Here is a 15,283-nt window from a genome sequence, read left to right as displayed (position 1 = left end):
ACGCGTTGTTTTGTGGGAGTGGATCTTGGTTTTGGTTTTGGTTCTGGTTCTGGTGTTGGTTTTGGTTCTGGTCTTGATCTGCCATTTCAAAATTTCTATTATGGGCTCGGTTCTGCCTAGCTAGTCTCTCAATCTCGGGCTCGAAAATTAACGGCGACTGTCTTCCTGAGTGACGGGTGTGCATAAACCTATTATCTGCACAAAAACACACCCCGCGTAAAATAGAAAATTAAAATCTAAAATAAAAACTGAAAACAAAAATTGAGACTAAAATTAAAATTAAAACTAAACACAAAAATCAAATAACACGAAAAACACTAAGCGCACTAACTCCCCGGCAACGGCGCCATTTTGATGACCGTCGTTTGAGTCATGCAAAAACCTAATTAAAATATATAGATAGAGTAAGTAAGGTATCGTATCCACCAGGAGTATGTGGTCAATGTAATCGTGTAAACAATTTCTAAGATTATGAAGTATAATTGGTAGTGCTGCTCACACAAACAAATAAGAAGTATGTGGTCAAAACCCGTTTTTCTCGTTTTTTATGTCCATCGTGATACGCGATGGCCATATGACCATCCCATCGTGTATCGCGACCTAATAAAACTTCATTCAGATTCCTTTCGTCGAGAAACCCAAAATTCATATATTATAGCTCCCGTAACTCATTTTCTAGCCAGGATATGCTCGTTTTACTTCATCATTGTCAACCCATCTTGTTCAGTTTTAGCATCGGCTTATGATTTCTCATCCATACTCTTCCCGAATCCTTGAAACACTTCCCAAAACATCAAATCATGCTTCGGTCTTCCCGAAATATCATTCCATGCTCGTACAGGTCTCCCATTTAGCATCTTTAACGATCAATTACCTGAAATACAAAAGCAAATAAGCTTATTTGCTTTGTCCCTGCCAGTGTGACTCAACTAAGGGCAATTGTATGCTTCTTTGTATTTAACTAATCAAAACAATCCTATGAACAATTATTATAGCAACCGACGAACTAATCGTTCTGATCAACGTAAACCTAAACCGACTGAATGCACAGCAATACTAAACATCAATATTCACAGATTAATCATCAACAGTTATAAAGTATGTGTTCTTAATACATGAGAAAACTGAAAGTAATACAAACTTTACATCCCGGATATGATTCGAGAAGACTAGCCGAGCATCGTCATCGATAGATCTTCAATTATGATGAGGAAGGCCATTAGGATTGATCAAGAGATGATTGGTAGCCCTGGAATTCACCCAAAATCGCCTAATAGCTGCTGCTGGTCGTCAATCTTTATTAGGGTTCGCAAAATAGAATATATAAGTCAAAACCCGTTTTTTCCCATTTTTTATGTCTATCGCGATATGCGATGATCATATGACCATCCCATCGCCTATAGCGACCTAAGAAAACCGCATTTTCAGATTCCTCTTGTCGAGAAACCCAAAATTCATATATTATGGCTCTCGTAACTCATTTTCTAACCCAGGATATGCTCGTTTTACTTCATGGTCGCATTTTGTCAACCCATCTTGTTCAGTTTTAGCATCGGCTTATGATTTCTCATCCATATTCTTCCCGAATCCTTGAAACACTTCCCAAGACATCAAATCATGCTTCGGTCTTCGCGAGATATCATTCCATGCTTGTACAGATCTCCCATTTAGCATATTTAACGATCAATTACCTGAAATACAAAAGCACGTATGAAGTACCAAAGTTCTAACAATATACTCAATAAAACTAGATAATTAATACATTAATATATATACAAAATACCCGACCATCAATGTTTTAACGTCACACACATGTCTCTTAACACTTGATTGATCATTATTATTCCCAATTAATCAACACAAAACTTAATCAAGTCTACAAGTATTCAAGATCAAGATTATCAAGTTTAACAATGGTTAAATAAAGATTTCTACATCAACATGAAGATGAAGAAATCACATAACTAATCTTTGAATATTAATTAACAACTTAATTAAAATAGGTTGTTAGGTTTTGTAAACATAGGATAAATTTATAAAATTATATATTTAAACACAATTGTTTAAATATATCAAATATTTGAAATACTTATTCTACTCTTGGTAAGTCTTCCATCTACACCATGCATTGTTCAGGAAACCTTTCACAAAAGAAATAAAACTGAAATTATTATTAATAATAATCCAAATTACAATACATAAACAAGAAATGAAAACTACAAAATATAAACCAAATTACTAACAGATTAGAAAGAAATAATAAAGTGAGAAACAAGGTGACTGAGACCTGTGTAAAATACGCTTCCCTTAAAACAGATTTTCGGGCCACCCAGGTGAACTCGTCTGTTTCCCAGGGTACAACAGCCTAAGTAGAAATTATTGTCGGGGTTAACCTCGCACCCGAACTATACATGCAACAAGAGCGCGTAGGAACATAAATCCAGGAAACTCTTCTGGTTGTGTGCCTACTTGCATGTAAGGATATTGTTGTACATGTCTCAACCATGAACATCCATGCTAGTATATATAGAGGAGTCATGTGCCAACCAAAAGACTTGAACTAATTCACCATTCACTATATGAGTTAAATGATGACCTTAATGTAACACTTATGGGATTGAATACCTCAATTAATCTCTTTAAACCGATGGAAATCATATGGTCACCGATTTCTCATTCATATCAAATACATTTTTGGAATAATAATTATATTAGTAACTAATACAAATAACTATTTATCTCCAAATATAAAAATTTCCAACACATTGTACAACCAACTTCACCAAAAGAGCAAGCCAAAGATAAAGAAGTCATTGGTTGAAGCTTTGGATAAGTTCATAAAGTATATGTTTAACCAAATGAGTGAAATATTTGGATTGTGTTGTGTGGAGAAGCAAGAAGTAAAAGGGATGTCTTTCCACATGTGTTCGTCAACATAAGAAGCCAAAATATCAAGACAATGACCATGCATGACTTTCATATTGGCAAACTCAAAGTGAAGCGAACTAGGTTTCCAGTCACTTTAGCCTAGTTCATAAACACTTGGCTATAAATAGAAGACTTGTTTAAACTAAATCTTCACCCCTTTGTTCTACAACAAATAGATACACACTTCAAGGTTAATATCTTCCATTATTCAAGATTATTCAAGTTTCAATCATCTAAAGGAGAGATTAAAGTGTAGAGCAAAAATACGGGCTATTCAAAGCTAAAATATTCAACCATCCTACTTGTAATTTGAGAGGTAAACACTAAAGGTTGTTATACTATTTTGACAAGTGAGGACTCATTATTAATTGGTTATTTAAGAGCGGAACACACTATGTTGACATGGTGTTGTTCTGTATTGGGTTGAGAACTCTATCTTGATATATAATTAAATTAGTTGTTAGACGAAGACTCATTGTTTTGGCATAGTTGGATTAGCAGAAATTGTAAAGTTAAGCATTTGATGTGCTTGGTAAAGAATGTGATCACTTTCTTTGTAAAGTGAGACGATGGTATTAGTGATCCCTACCATTTTAGGGAGACGACTATTAAAGAAAACTCTCGATTGAGGATCGAGGGGAGGACGTAGGATGAATTAGTTAGCATTCACTTGAAACTCTATAAATCTAGTTGTGTCCATTTTAACCCTTAAACTCTTTACTTATTTATGTTTAATTTTATAAATTGTGAAAAGAGTTTAACAAAGGCGTTAGCTTATAAAAATCAGATTAAAATATAAGAAAAACTATTTAAGCCCGCTAGTTTTCTACTTCAATTCGAAAACAAAATTTGTTTCTTTTTATCGAAGTATGCAAGACCAAAAAGTCAAGAGACTGAAAACAACCCGGTTTTGGATAGGTTTGAGAAGTTTTCGATAGATCAAATTGAGAACAAGTAAAAACCTAGTTCTGATATAATTTCTTGCATAGGATTGACTATCATAGATAATGGATATATTTGATAAAAGATTTAACAATATAAAAGGAATATTGATTTGAGAAATTGGGGATTAACCTAAATAATCACATATCGGTCAGGTTAATAATTATCACCTTCCTCTCCTATCGATGCGATGGTTCACATCGAACCATCAGCCTTATGGTATGTTTATAATACGATAACACCTATATTTTTGAGGTGAATGATCAGGATTATATCCGGCATGGTTGATCTCTTTCTTTTGTGATGGAGATTGCCTTGTAGACATTAGTTTCATTTGTGCAAGTCAAAGAGCGTTGATCGTTTTCATATATAATACTAATGGACATGCCTTTTGGATTAGTACTGAAAATGTGTATAATCATATCATGCACCATTAATCATCTTGCACCTCTTTTACTTGTGTCGGATTTGGAAGTCAAGCAAAATATCAATATATCCCTAACCTTTTTGAGTTTGGGTTCGGGCCTTATAGATTGCTTTCTAATTCAATTCAAAGATATTATTATTAAAAGCAAGTTTCCACTTCTAATTAGTTCCCACCGATTGTCAGGATATACTAACGAACCAAACAATTGAATCATATCAAACGCGATTTCTATAAACCCCGTAGTTCCTAGACGCTAGAAATCACAATATCTCAAACAAACACATGCTCCACAACTCCTACCTTCTGTTGATGTTTATTGTAATTAAATTTTGGTTTTAATCATATTATGGTCAAATAGTATTGATGTATACTGCTTCAAACAACTGGCTAGATTCTTCCGTCTATTATGATTCATTCTCTTATTTTTTTTTTGTTGATTATATAATGGGATATATTGAGGAACCTATATATGTATAGTCCAAGTTGACATAATATCTTAGTAGGCACCACCAAAATCTTAACTGAATATGATCGAAGCACCATTTTTTGGTAGTGGACGCTACACTTATCATATTATCTCCAACAGCTGCTATTGGATGAAGACAGTTAGCTAATAACGTTGACCAGGCAAAAGCTCAAGTGGTGCCATTATATTCTAACCAAATAAAAAGTTATTGCACACCAATTGCAGAAAAAGCAACATATTTTCATAATATCAAATATACATATTTTCATTTAAGGGCTAATATATATTAAAAAAACATATTTAATTTTACAAAATGTCACTAAACATAATGCGGAATATTAAAGTTGTTAAATATGTCAAACAAATATGAAAATGATCACTCGAGCAAATTAATATATTGTAGTTATATTAAAGTCTTTGTATAGAATATATACATGATGTTAGTGAAATTTAAGACTATTTAAAATGATCCCTCATTAGTCTTTAAATTGGTAAAAGTTAGATTATATAAACTTGTTTTAGAAAAAAAAAAATTAATGTCAATCTAATTTTGATTAATTTACATGATAAGTTAGTATTTTAAATACCTTTTTTACATGTATATACAATTTAGGTAATTAGTATAACAAATTATATTTAGGTTGTGTGCTATGGGATAACTAGCAAAAGCTAGTTATCATGCCACGTTATTACCATGTAGGCAAAAGGGTTATAACCTAACTAGCGTATTATGGGTTAACTTGGTTTAACTAATATTTAAAATAAAAAAAAATTAAAAAGTAGATAAATGTGTGTGTACATGTTTGAATATGATTGGTGGATTTGAAATGCACCCCATCTACCAAGAGGGAATGACGCCGTAGTTGAGATTGTGCTGGAGGGGAAAATATGTTTGGCGCCATCATGGAGATTAGAGTGTTGTGGAATGGAGACGCTGTTTGGCGATGACTAGGATTATGATGCTTGTTTTTTAATCTCCACAACAGAGAGCTTTAGTGATTTCTTTCCGTATTTCTTTGAACATCTTTAGGAACTGCCAAAATTGTATTCATTGGATTTTTCGTGAAAAACAAAATGAGGAAAGACATTGGGTTTATGATATAAACCTTTCTATTACTTATCAAACTTAGGAAAATATATGTCTTTTCATTTTCTTCTCCCTTATCTATTTGAAAAGCCGCTATTAAATGACATTTGCCCAATGTTATTTTGATATTATAAGGCTAAGGGGGTATACATTAGTGATTAACCTCCATTGTCTTAGATGGTAGCCACTTAGCCCCTGATCCCTCACCGGTCTCACATAAACACCGTCCCGCCCCTTTTTTGGTCATGCGTGACATGACCTCACTGAGGATGGTCAGTTGCGTCAGTGAGGGTTTCATGTGGGGCCATTTGACCGTTGGCAACGGTAAAATTAAAAAAAAAATGATCTTATTATATTTTAAAACCATTCCAACCAATTTCAAACTATTTCAACCATTCTCAAACCATTTCTACATATTTTATCCAAAACCCTATAATTTCATCCCAAAAAATCAAAATGAATTATTCTTCTTCGTCTGACGATACAGATTTTTTTCTACATGCAATGGAGTTTACGATCGAACATGTTTTATTTTGGTGACGACCAAACATTCGGATTGATAATGTTATTTGTAATGTTTTAAGTTTAAATTTAATTATTAGTGTTTGAATGGTGCTAAAGGGTGATGTTGAATTATGGAGGCAAGCTGACGTGACGAATGGGGGAAATGGTGTTGAAGGGTGTATACCCCTTAGCCTGAAAGGTACTCCATTTTTAAAGTCGAGGATTTAAGTTACGTGATAAACATCGGTGTAGTATTATTAGCAGTAAGTTATATTGTCATTCATAAAAATAATAAAGAGTCACGATTTGATTCTTTATAAAGAAGTTGATTAAGAGAGAAGGAGAAGTGTATTATAGAAATATTATAAATTGCGTTTTATTAAATATAATTAAAATATTATGTTTTAAGCATTTAAGCATATATGATCAATCAGATTTGTTCCAAAAGCTTCCTTTTCTATTGAACTTGTAAATCCATTGTGGTATAGATATTCTGTATTAACAAAAGATGAATATCGGAACACTAAAACTGATAATCAACAAGCGAATATAAATTATCAAAACGTGGATTAGTACGTACAAGAACTTCTTAGGATAGATTGATTGATTAACCACTTTGCTGATCTTATATGTGATCACCTTTTGATTTAGTAAATGGAGGGAATAAGAGATACAATCATAGTCAAGAACCTAATCGATTATTTAAGAGCTATATGAAATACCTTTATGTTTCTAAAATAATTAATCTTCTAAATTGCTTTGCGTTCTACTGCATCAGTCTTCGTCCTTGTTAATTGTCGATCACCACGGACTGAACAACCTACGGTTTTTGGGTTTGCAACGAAGCATCAGAGAGCAGATGTTTATTTATCTTTTTAGTTTTTAGGAATTTTTTTATCAAAACGACGTAGATTTGATGAGTTTTATGTATAAGGTTAAACGTCTTACAACATTGTATTCACTTTCCCCAGGTACGAGAGAGAGAGAGAGAGAGAGAGAGAGAGAGAGAGAGGAGTATTTGTTAGTATTCCTGTATAATAAAATCCGAAATAAGAAAAGAAATAAACAAGAAACAGTGAATCGAGCTTGTGTTTGACACAATTCCCTTAAACAGATTCACGGTTTGTTCCCAGGGTACTCTGGTTCGAAGCAGAAGCATAGTACTGCCGGACTTAATCACTTGCCTGAACAAAGGTGCAACAGAGAGGAAGAACAAGTTGTGTGTATTTTGATGTGTCCCAAATTGAAGAGTTGCCGTTCTAGTGAAGAGTATTTTAGGCTGGAAATAGTAATATCTGTGAGCATAATTTTATGAAAATAGAAAACAAAATTAAATATTAAAGATGATTCTTATACATGTCTTTTAGGTAACATAAATCTTTCCTATATTTGGAATCCTTATCGTATCAAAAAATTTATTGAAAAGTAGGGCTTCCAAGAATCTTTGATCGATCGTTTGTTGCCATTCGGCCCATCCTAACATATTATGTTTTTATTATACAAGTACACACAACCATTATCAAAAAAATTAATGCCGTTATCTAATCACTCTTACTCGTTTTTACATGTGCACATTGATTAGTAGGTGTATTATGGTAATTAGTTACTGATTAGCGTTCGCAATCGTAAGTACATGATATGAATATATCTTTCAAGGAATCTAAAGACAAGAAAGGACACTAATGGACCAAAATGTTTTGTCCAAGTTGTAAGGTAAAAGTGGTAGCGATAAAAGATATGTGGCTTCAAACGAGAATTTTATATTTTGCATATCGATAGAATATATGAAATTGATATTCTTAGTGAAGCATTGCTTTCATATATAGCCTGGAAAAGTTGCAACTTACTATTTCTCATTTTCTCATTTTCTCTACCTTGTCTTGCTATGAGACATATTTAGTTTTATTTTTATAATGGATTAAGTTTTATTTACTTATCACGTGCAGTTAAAGTTATAGCTCATGTTGTTGTAGTCGTAGCTAAGGTCACTGAAGCTCGGTTGTCGCATATTTTAATATCTCCGCTTTAGCCTTAGATCCATTGCCGCATTTTGGTGCCACAAAGTTTTCTTACGATTTTAAGTTTTTGTATCATTTTCTTGGAGATTGTATATGTGTTTTTCTTACACCAAAAAGCATTTGAAATCAAATTGTCTTTAATGCTAATAATCTACAAAACCCTAAAACAAGATTGATGAAGGGTGCCACCACCAAGGAAAAAGAACTATCGACTATTGGAAAAGTGGATATCTAGTTTAGTTGCAACACCAAGTGAAACAAAGTCATCTAAGTTTGCATGCAAAGGACTTAATCTTGCAACGAAACGTTAAGTCTTCTTAACATCGAAGAGGGATAAAGTGATAGAGCGGTTGTTTAGCAATCTTGTGTTGAACCATTAAGAAGTTTGACATATTAAAATGTAGCATTTGAACCGGTTAGCATGTTTCCAAAACTTACCCAATAAGAGGCCCAATCTAAACACCATTAAAATATGTCTTTTTAGTTAATTAACCAAATACACATTAAGATGCTAACAAACTGAGAGAGAGAATTTTTCTTTTGGTGTTGGTTTTGTGGCCAGCAGTCGATTGATTATCATGGAAATATGTTATCATGTTATGGAGTTGTTATGGTACCTATACTCAAGGCCATCTCCAAGAACCCCTTAAAATTTTGGTGCTTGGGACGAATAAAAAAACAGGTCTCTAAAATCGCGTTCTCAATTATGTAATAGATAATTTGACAGTTTTACTAAGGTTGTTTTTCAAAAGCCCAAAACAAACAAATAATAATAAACACGTTACTAAAATTACTTATATTAAATACAAATAAAAGTTTTTTCTATATAAAAAAAAGAACACTAATTGTAGGAATTGAATATTTGCTTCCATAGAGTAGAACACTTTTCATTCAACAAAAGAGTCATTTTGTAGGCTTTTGTGTTAAAACAAGATTATATATATATATATATATATATATATATATATATATATATATATATATATATATATATATATAGGATCTTGCGAGAAGTGATATTATAGCGAGAAGTGAATGTGTAACTCCATTAATCCCTAATTTTTCACTCCCTTGCTTATGATGTTACCTACATGTATGTAGGTTAGTTGTATTTATATCTTAATACACATTAAAACGTACCTATACACATACAAATGTACCGAGCCACATTGAAACCTACGTACCTACACACATACATACACATATACAAACATACGTACCTACATACGTACATACGCACCTACACACGTACATACGCACCTACACAACACATCTACACATAAGAAATGGAGTGAAATTAGGGATTAATGGAGTTACACATTCACTACTCGCACATCTCACTGTAAAAAAACTTTTGAAATGATCCAATACCTATATAAATATATATATATATATATATATATATATATATATATATATATGTATATGTATATTTCAATTATGGGCCGTTTGGGAGATTGGGTCTGAGTCCGTCACCCTCTCGCCCTCCCCTTGGGCCGGGCCTGCCTGTACATTATATAGTTTATGATAAAAAAATATATTTTATTTTAAATATAATTTCATTAGATAAATATCAAAGCTTGGTGTCACAAAGTCTTTTTAAAACCTTTGTTTTGAGCTTTTAAATAAATTATTGTAGAGATTTAACAATCCACTCTCTTGGTCTGATGATTAGATGTGTTTTTCTTAAAGATGAGGTTGTTTAGTGCCCTTGTTTAAGTCCCCCTAATTACATTTTTGCGTTTGTTTAATTTAATATGTACTCCATATATTTGTGCATGACACATTGACACCTAACATGTAGATTAGTTAGTTTTATTTTACTTTTTTCTTTTCTTTTTGTTTGTTTTAAATGTTATTGTTTTTGGTTTAAATATGATTTTCTGTTTAAGTATGTTATCTTGATGAAATTATTTTTAGGTTTAGTTCGGTACCGTGACGAATCTAAATAAAAAAATATTTGGTTGTATTCGGACGTTGACGAAATTTCTTTTCTTTTTTAGTTTCGGTGCAGTATTTTGATACTGACCGAATTCGCGTCAATTATCCAGAGAAGCGCACATGTTTCTTTGGGTATGTAAATTTGTTATATTTTGGTGTTGACGAACTTATTTTTGGTTTAGTTCTAGTGTCGTAACCCGATACCGACCAAATTTGCGTCAACTCACAGTCGCACTGCATGGGTTTTACTAATAGACTACAAGTGGTTTTAAATATGTTTTTGCATCTTAAGTTATACGTGTACGTGTATTGATGGTATTCCGTGTGTTTACATTTTTGAGTTTATTGTTGCTACCATTACGAAGCTAACTGATACCTATCGCATTCGTGTCGTTGCACCACCGCAACGCGGCGGCGAATCAATACCTAGTATAGATGAATATTGAATTTTGGTGCCACAAAAGCCCATATAAGTTACCATTTAGATAAATTATTTTGACAGTTTAACAAGGTGTTAACTGTTAAGATGGTGTGATGGTTAGAGTTGTATTTGTTAGGTTGTTGCATTGCACAAATGCAATGGTGCAAGTTAAAATCTTGAATTTCCCCTTATAACATAAATTTTTTGGCTTGCCTTTTGATTTTATCATGGTCTCATGGATATTTTTTTGAGTAATAATAGAATGATTCTTTATTTATTTTATTGTTTTTATTTGGTTTAATATGTGCTTCTTTTAAATATATGTATTCTTATATATATAATATGTTTTTTTACTTACAATATTAAGTTTACGATTTAGTGTTGGCACCGTCAATAGCGATCGAATTTGTGTAGGTTTGATGCCCTAATGCACGTAATTTTTCTTTTTGGTTTAAATATGTTAATATGTTCTATTTTGGTGTCGACGAATATTTTAATTTTTATTTTTACTTTTGGTGCAGTAACCCGATACCAACCGAATTCGCGTCATGCTTTTAAAATTTTTTGTTTTAACATTTTCTTATCATAAGTCTATACAAATATCAATACTATTCTAGCCTTCTATTAATTTATTTTTTTAGGTTTATTGTCGTTACAATAAGAAATCTAAATGATACTAGCCGAGCATGTATCGTAGCCACCGTAACGTGGCGGGTTTATTAACTAGTTTTCATTAAAACTGAAATTAACAAACGCATATGAGAAAAATAAAAACAAATGAATATTATTAGAAAATTATAAGGGTTAAAAGAAGTATAGTATAAGAGATGTAATTGAAACTAAAAACATGAAGATGAAAAATGGTAACGTTTTAGAGATAAATCAACTCGGTAGGCTTTAGCTTTATGCCTTCAAGCAGTAGATGAATTGTGCAATTTGTGCGCCTAGCTTTAGGCCTTTGCAACAAGGCAAGGTGAAAGCCTGCAGTTAAGGGACCAATAATAAAGCCCAAAAAAAATTAATAATAAACTGATTTCTGGAGACATAAACTTTTGATGGTAGCCCCTTATATAGTTATATGTGCGACGTAAGCCCATGCATCGTCACCTATGTGCCATTACTCGTCATCATTTCCTTATGCATTGTTTACTAGTTTTCCATCAATTACTATTTTCCATTCATTAGTAATAGTGGGTAGTTTTCCACTATTAGTGATGTTGGGAAGGTTTAGTGCTTCCTTTATTTTATGGTTTCCTTGTTATTTCCATTAAACCTATAAATGGTCATATGTGTTTTGAGTAAAGGATATGAAAAGAAATATGAATTTCCTCTAAATACACTCCAAATTTCTTTTTGGCTTTGGCCAACAACAAATTGGTGCCATATTCATCAATACTTCATATTATTTTTGGCTTTGACCATGTGAGTTTGCCCTATGTAAAATGATCAAGAAAGCTTCTTGTGTACCATTTCTTGATTATTTATGAAACAAACAAGATACCCACAAAATTTTTTTTGAACTTTTTCAGGTGTTATAATATTCTTTTTTAAAAAAGAGGCTTGATTCCTATTTCAAAGATGGGTTTCTTTAATATTGAGCACTTAACATTTTAGGTACAATTAATTATGAATTAGGCTGTTGTCTTTTTTTTTTTTTTTTTTTTATCAATTAGGGATTTCTGGTTATTTGGTGTATTCAGCTAAGCACAGTGAACTTGGTGATCACAATCTACAGGTATGTTTAAATGTTTAATCTTTATTGCCCCATGGTCAATGGTCTTGCTCATCACCCGATAGACTCGAAACCTTTTTTAAATAAAAGTTATATATATATATATTTAGGGTTTGGATCAAATACAAATAAAATTAACGTGTTAATTGTGAGAATCAAGTAGAATAATTATATATACAAGTACAGTAATTAGTTATGTAATTACTCTACTTGTATATATAATTATTCTACTTGATTCTCACAATTAGTACATTAATTTTATTTGTACGTTAACTTTTCCCTATATATTTATATGGAAAAAATTGTGTATTTTTAATGTAATTACTCAATTTATTTAAGCCTATTTTTATAAAAAATAAATAAATAAGTAAAAATTTGCAGAATCCAAATCATAACATTTACAAATTTAATTGTTTAAACCCAATAAAACATCCTTTTACTTAAGGTGCAAAATTTTTTTCGCCTTAACCCAAAAATTTTTAACGACTCTTAGTGCTAAATATGCTAATCTGTTAGATTTACATTCCTACAATTTATCAAAAACTAATATTTTATGCTAGCTGTATTGTTTTTTTATATATTTTTTTGCATCTTCGTAAGAAAACCATGATTTTACAAAAAAGAGACAAAGTTGGTAAAAAAAAATCAACCTTTTTGCAGAATTAGATAATACTTTTCCACTAATGGGGACAGATGTTACAGAAGCTGTGGAGAAATTACCATCAATATGTGACATCAAGGTTTTGATTTGTTTCTAACTGTTATTAGTTTTATAATTTTCCAATTTATTATCAACCATTGAGCTCATTTGTTTTATAATATATTGGTGAGATTAGGTGCATAGTATCATGTGCATAGAGTTAATTAAATTGGTGGATCGGGTTGATAAAATAATCCCAGAAATCGAATCTGCAAAGCCTCGATGCTCATCTGGGATCGAGTCGCTTTGCTTATTAATTTGTGGCATTGATAAAGCCAAATTGTTGATTCGGGATTGCTGTCAGTCGAGTAAGCTCTACATGGTATGTGTGTTAAAAAAGATTATATGTTCATATGTGAATTGGGATTTGATGCATATGAAATGTTTTTAATTTTCATTATCTTGCAAATATTAGAATTCTTGATCTTGGTTTATTTTGAACATGTCAAGGCACTAACAGGAAATACAGTTTTGTCGAGATGTAAAAGATCAAAGAACTTATTGGAACAGAGTTTGAGCCGTATCCAAAATATGGTTCCGGTGATGCTTGCATCAAAGGTTAGTTTATTTAGGTGATATACAATAATAATAATATAACTTAGCAATGCTTCACTTTCATGTGCTAGAAAGTTGATAAATAGTGTTGCCTGCAGATCTCTAAGATTATGGGGAAGCTTAGGGTAGTCGAGTTTAGCTTAAACCCGTCAGAAGAAGAGGCAGGGAAAGCTATTAGATCATTACTTGACGGATACCGAACTGGAAACCATCTAGAAAAAGAATATGAAAACGAGCGGATTCAAATAGCTGCTCAAAAGCTTAAAATTACATCTTCAAAAGCTCTTTTAATTGAACAAAGATCCATCAAAAAACTTATAGCACAACTTGATGAGGGAACCAACAAACAACAAAAGAAGCAGATTCTATCATTCCTTTTACATTTGCTTAACAAGTATGGAAAATCAATTGCATCCAACAAAGTGGAAAATCATGATTACAAGTCCCAAACGGTTGACTTTCGTGTTGACCGTGAGAAGGATATGTTAGGTACACCGCCTGAAGAGTTAAAGTGTTTCATTCCTCAAAAGTTAGAGTGTGGTCCAGATGTTATTCATTCAAATCCGTTTATTCAGTTTTATAATGATGTTAACACATGGGAAGAATCTTCTTCTTCGGTTAATAGTTTGAGTTCTATGCGTAGTCTTCAACTTCCGGATGATTGTAGTTGAGTTCTTTGGAAAATAGTGGTGTTGATGAAGATACATGCGGATTTCATGATGATCAAGATGATGCACTTACTAAACGAAGCGATATTTGAATAAGGGAAGTTCGGTAATCTCATTATCTCATGAGGTGGCTTGGAGGAGATTTTTATATAATAATTCGTTTATTATTTATTAATAAGTTTGTGATCTTATCCTAAATCCTATTTGTGTTGGATTCCGTCGTCGGTTTTAGTTTGCAGAAACGGGAATGATGTAGGGAAAGCAAAAGACATGAAATGCTCGACTTTTAGGCGATGCAAAGCTTTAATAGTTTGTAGAACTTGAGTTCAGATCTTGTTCATCTCGCTGATAGAAAATTGTAAATGGTTAACCTGTGTTTACTTAAATTTATGAACTACTTTATGGCCATATGAAGAATTGGTTTTGTTCTACAAACTTCAGTTTGAATACATATGGCTTGTTGATTGTACATTTGTCTTTTGAACGGTAATTTGGATCACTGACTGGCTAATAGTCCACCCGCTCGTCTCTATTGCCCGAGTATGGAACCGTTGACGCTAGGCTGGCACGTCCCCAAAAAGAAGCTCGTACATTAGTCCGCCCCATGACTCCCGAGCTGGAGACCACCCTTAGGAGGAAACCCACCGTAGATGAGAAGACCTCGTGAATCAACCCGAAACCCCTAATTTATCACATGTAAAACTTGAACCCAAGACATGCTCATTTTTAAATGAAATATTGGGATGCCTAGCTCACCTCAAATTGAATAATTTGCAAAGTTGAAAACAAGTTTCTGCCAAAAAATTTGAACATATATATAGAAATTAAGTTTATTAAAAGTTAAAAAAGAATTTCACATATAAATGCAAAAATCAATTTAAATAAAATAAAATA

General features: G+C 32.4%; 1 protein-coding gene across 1 annotated transcript; it reads left to right on the top strand.

Annotated features, from left to right (window-relative positions):
* The first annotated feature begins 13,046 nt into the window (after positions 1-13,046).
* Positions 13,047-14,793, top strand: LOC143630277 (U-box domain-containing protein 7-like). Its single transcript, XM_077099337.1, has 4 exons — positions 13,047-13,206; positions 13,303-13,488; positions 13,617-13,724; positions 13,820-14,793. Exons 1-4 carry the CDS (start codon positions 13,150-13,152, stop codon positions 14,390-14,392), a joined length of 924 nt encoding a protein of 307 aa, XP_076955452.1. The 5' UTR covers positions 13,047-13,149; the 3' UTR covers positions 14,393-14,793.
* Positions 14,794-15,283: the final 490 nt, after the last annotated feature.

The sequence above is a fragment of the Bidens hawaiensis genome, unplaced genomic scaffold (genome assembly GCF_021521415.1).
Source record: "Bidens hawaiensis isolate Kalapana, Puna unplaced genomic scaffold, B.hawaiensis_p1.1 tig00005637_1, whole genome shotgun sequence".
Lineage (NCBI taxonomy): Eukaryota > Viridiplantae > Streptophyta > Magnoliopsida > Asterales > Asteraceae > Bidens > Bidens hawaiensis.
The sequence above is the reverse complement of the archived record's forward strand: the minus strand, read 5'-3'. Positions and strand labels throughout refer to the sequence as shown.

Bases quoted from the DNA above. Each gene is read 5' to 3' on its own strand.
- LOC143630277 (XM_077099337.1), top strand. From the start codon at position 13,150: ATGGGGACAGATGTTACAGAAGCTGTGGAGAAATTACCATCAATATGT. The intron at 13,489-13,616 runs GTATGTGTGTTA...GAACATGTCAAG, and splicing joins AGTCGAGTAAGCTCTACATG to GCACTAACAGGAAATACAGT. The intron at 13,725-13,819 runs GTTAGTTTATTT...TGTTGCCTGCAG, and splicing joins CGGTGATGCTTGCATCAAAG to ATCTCTAAGATTATGGGGAA.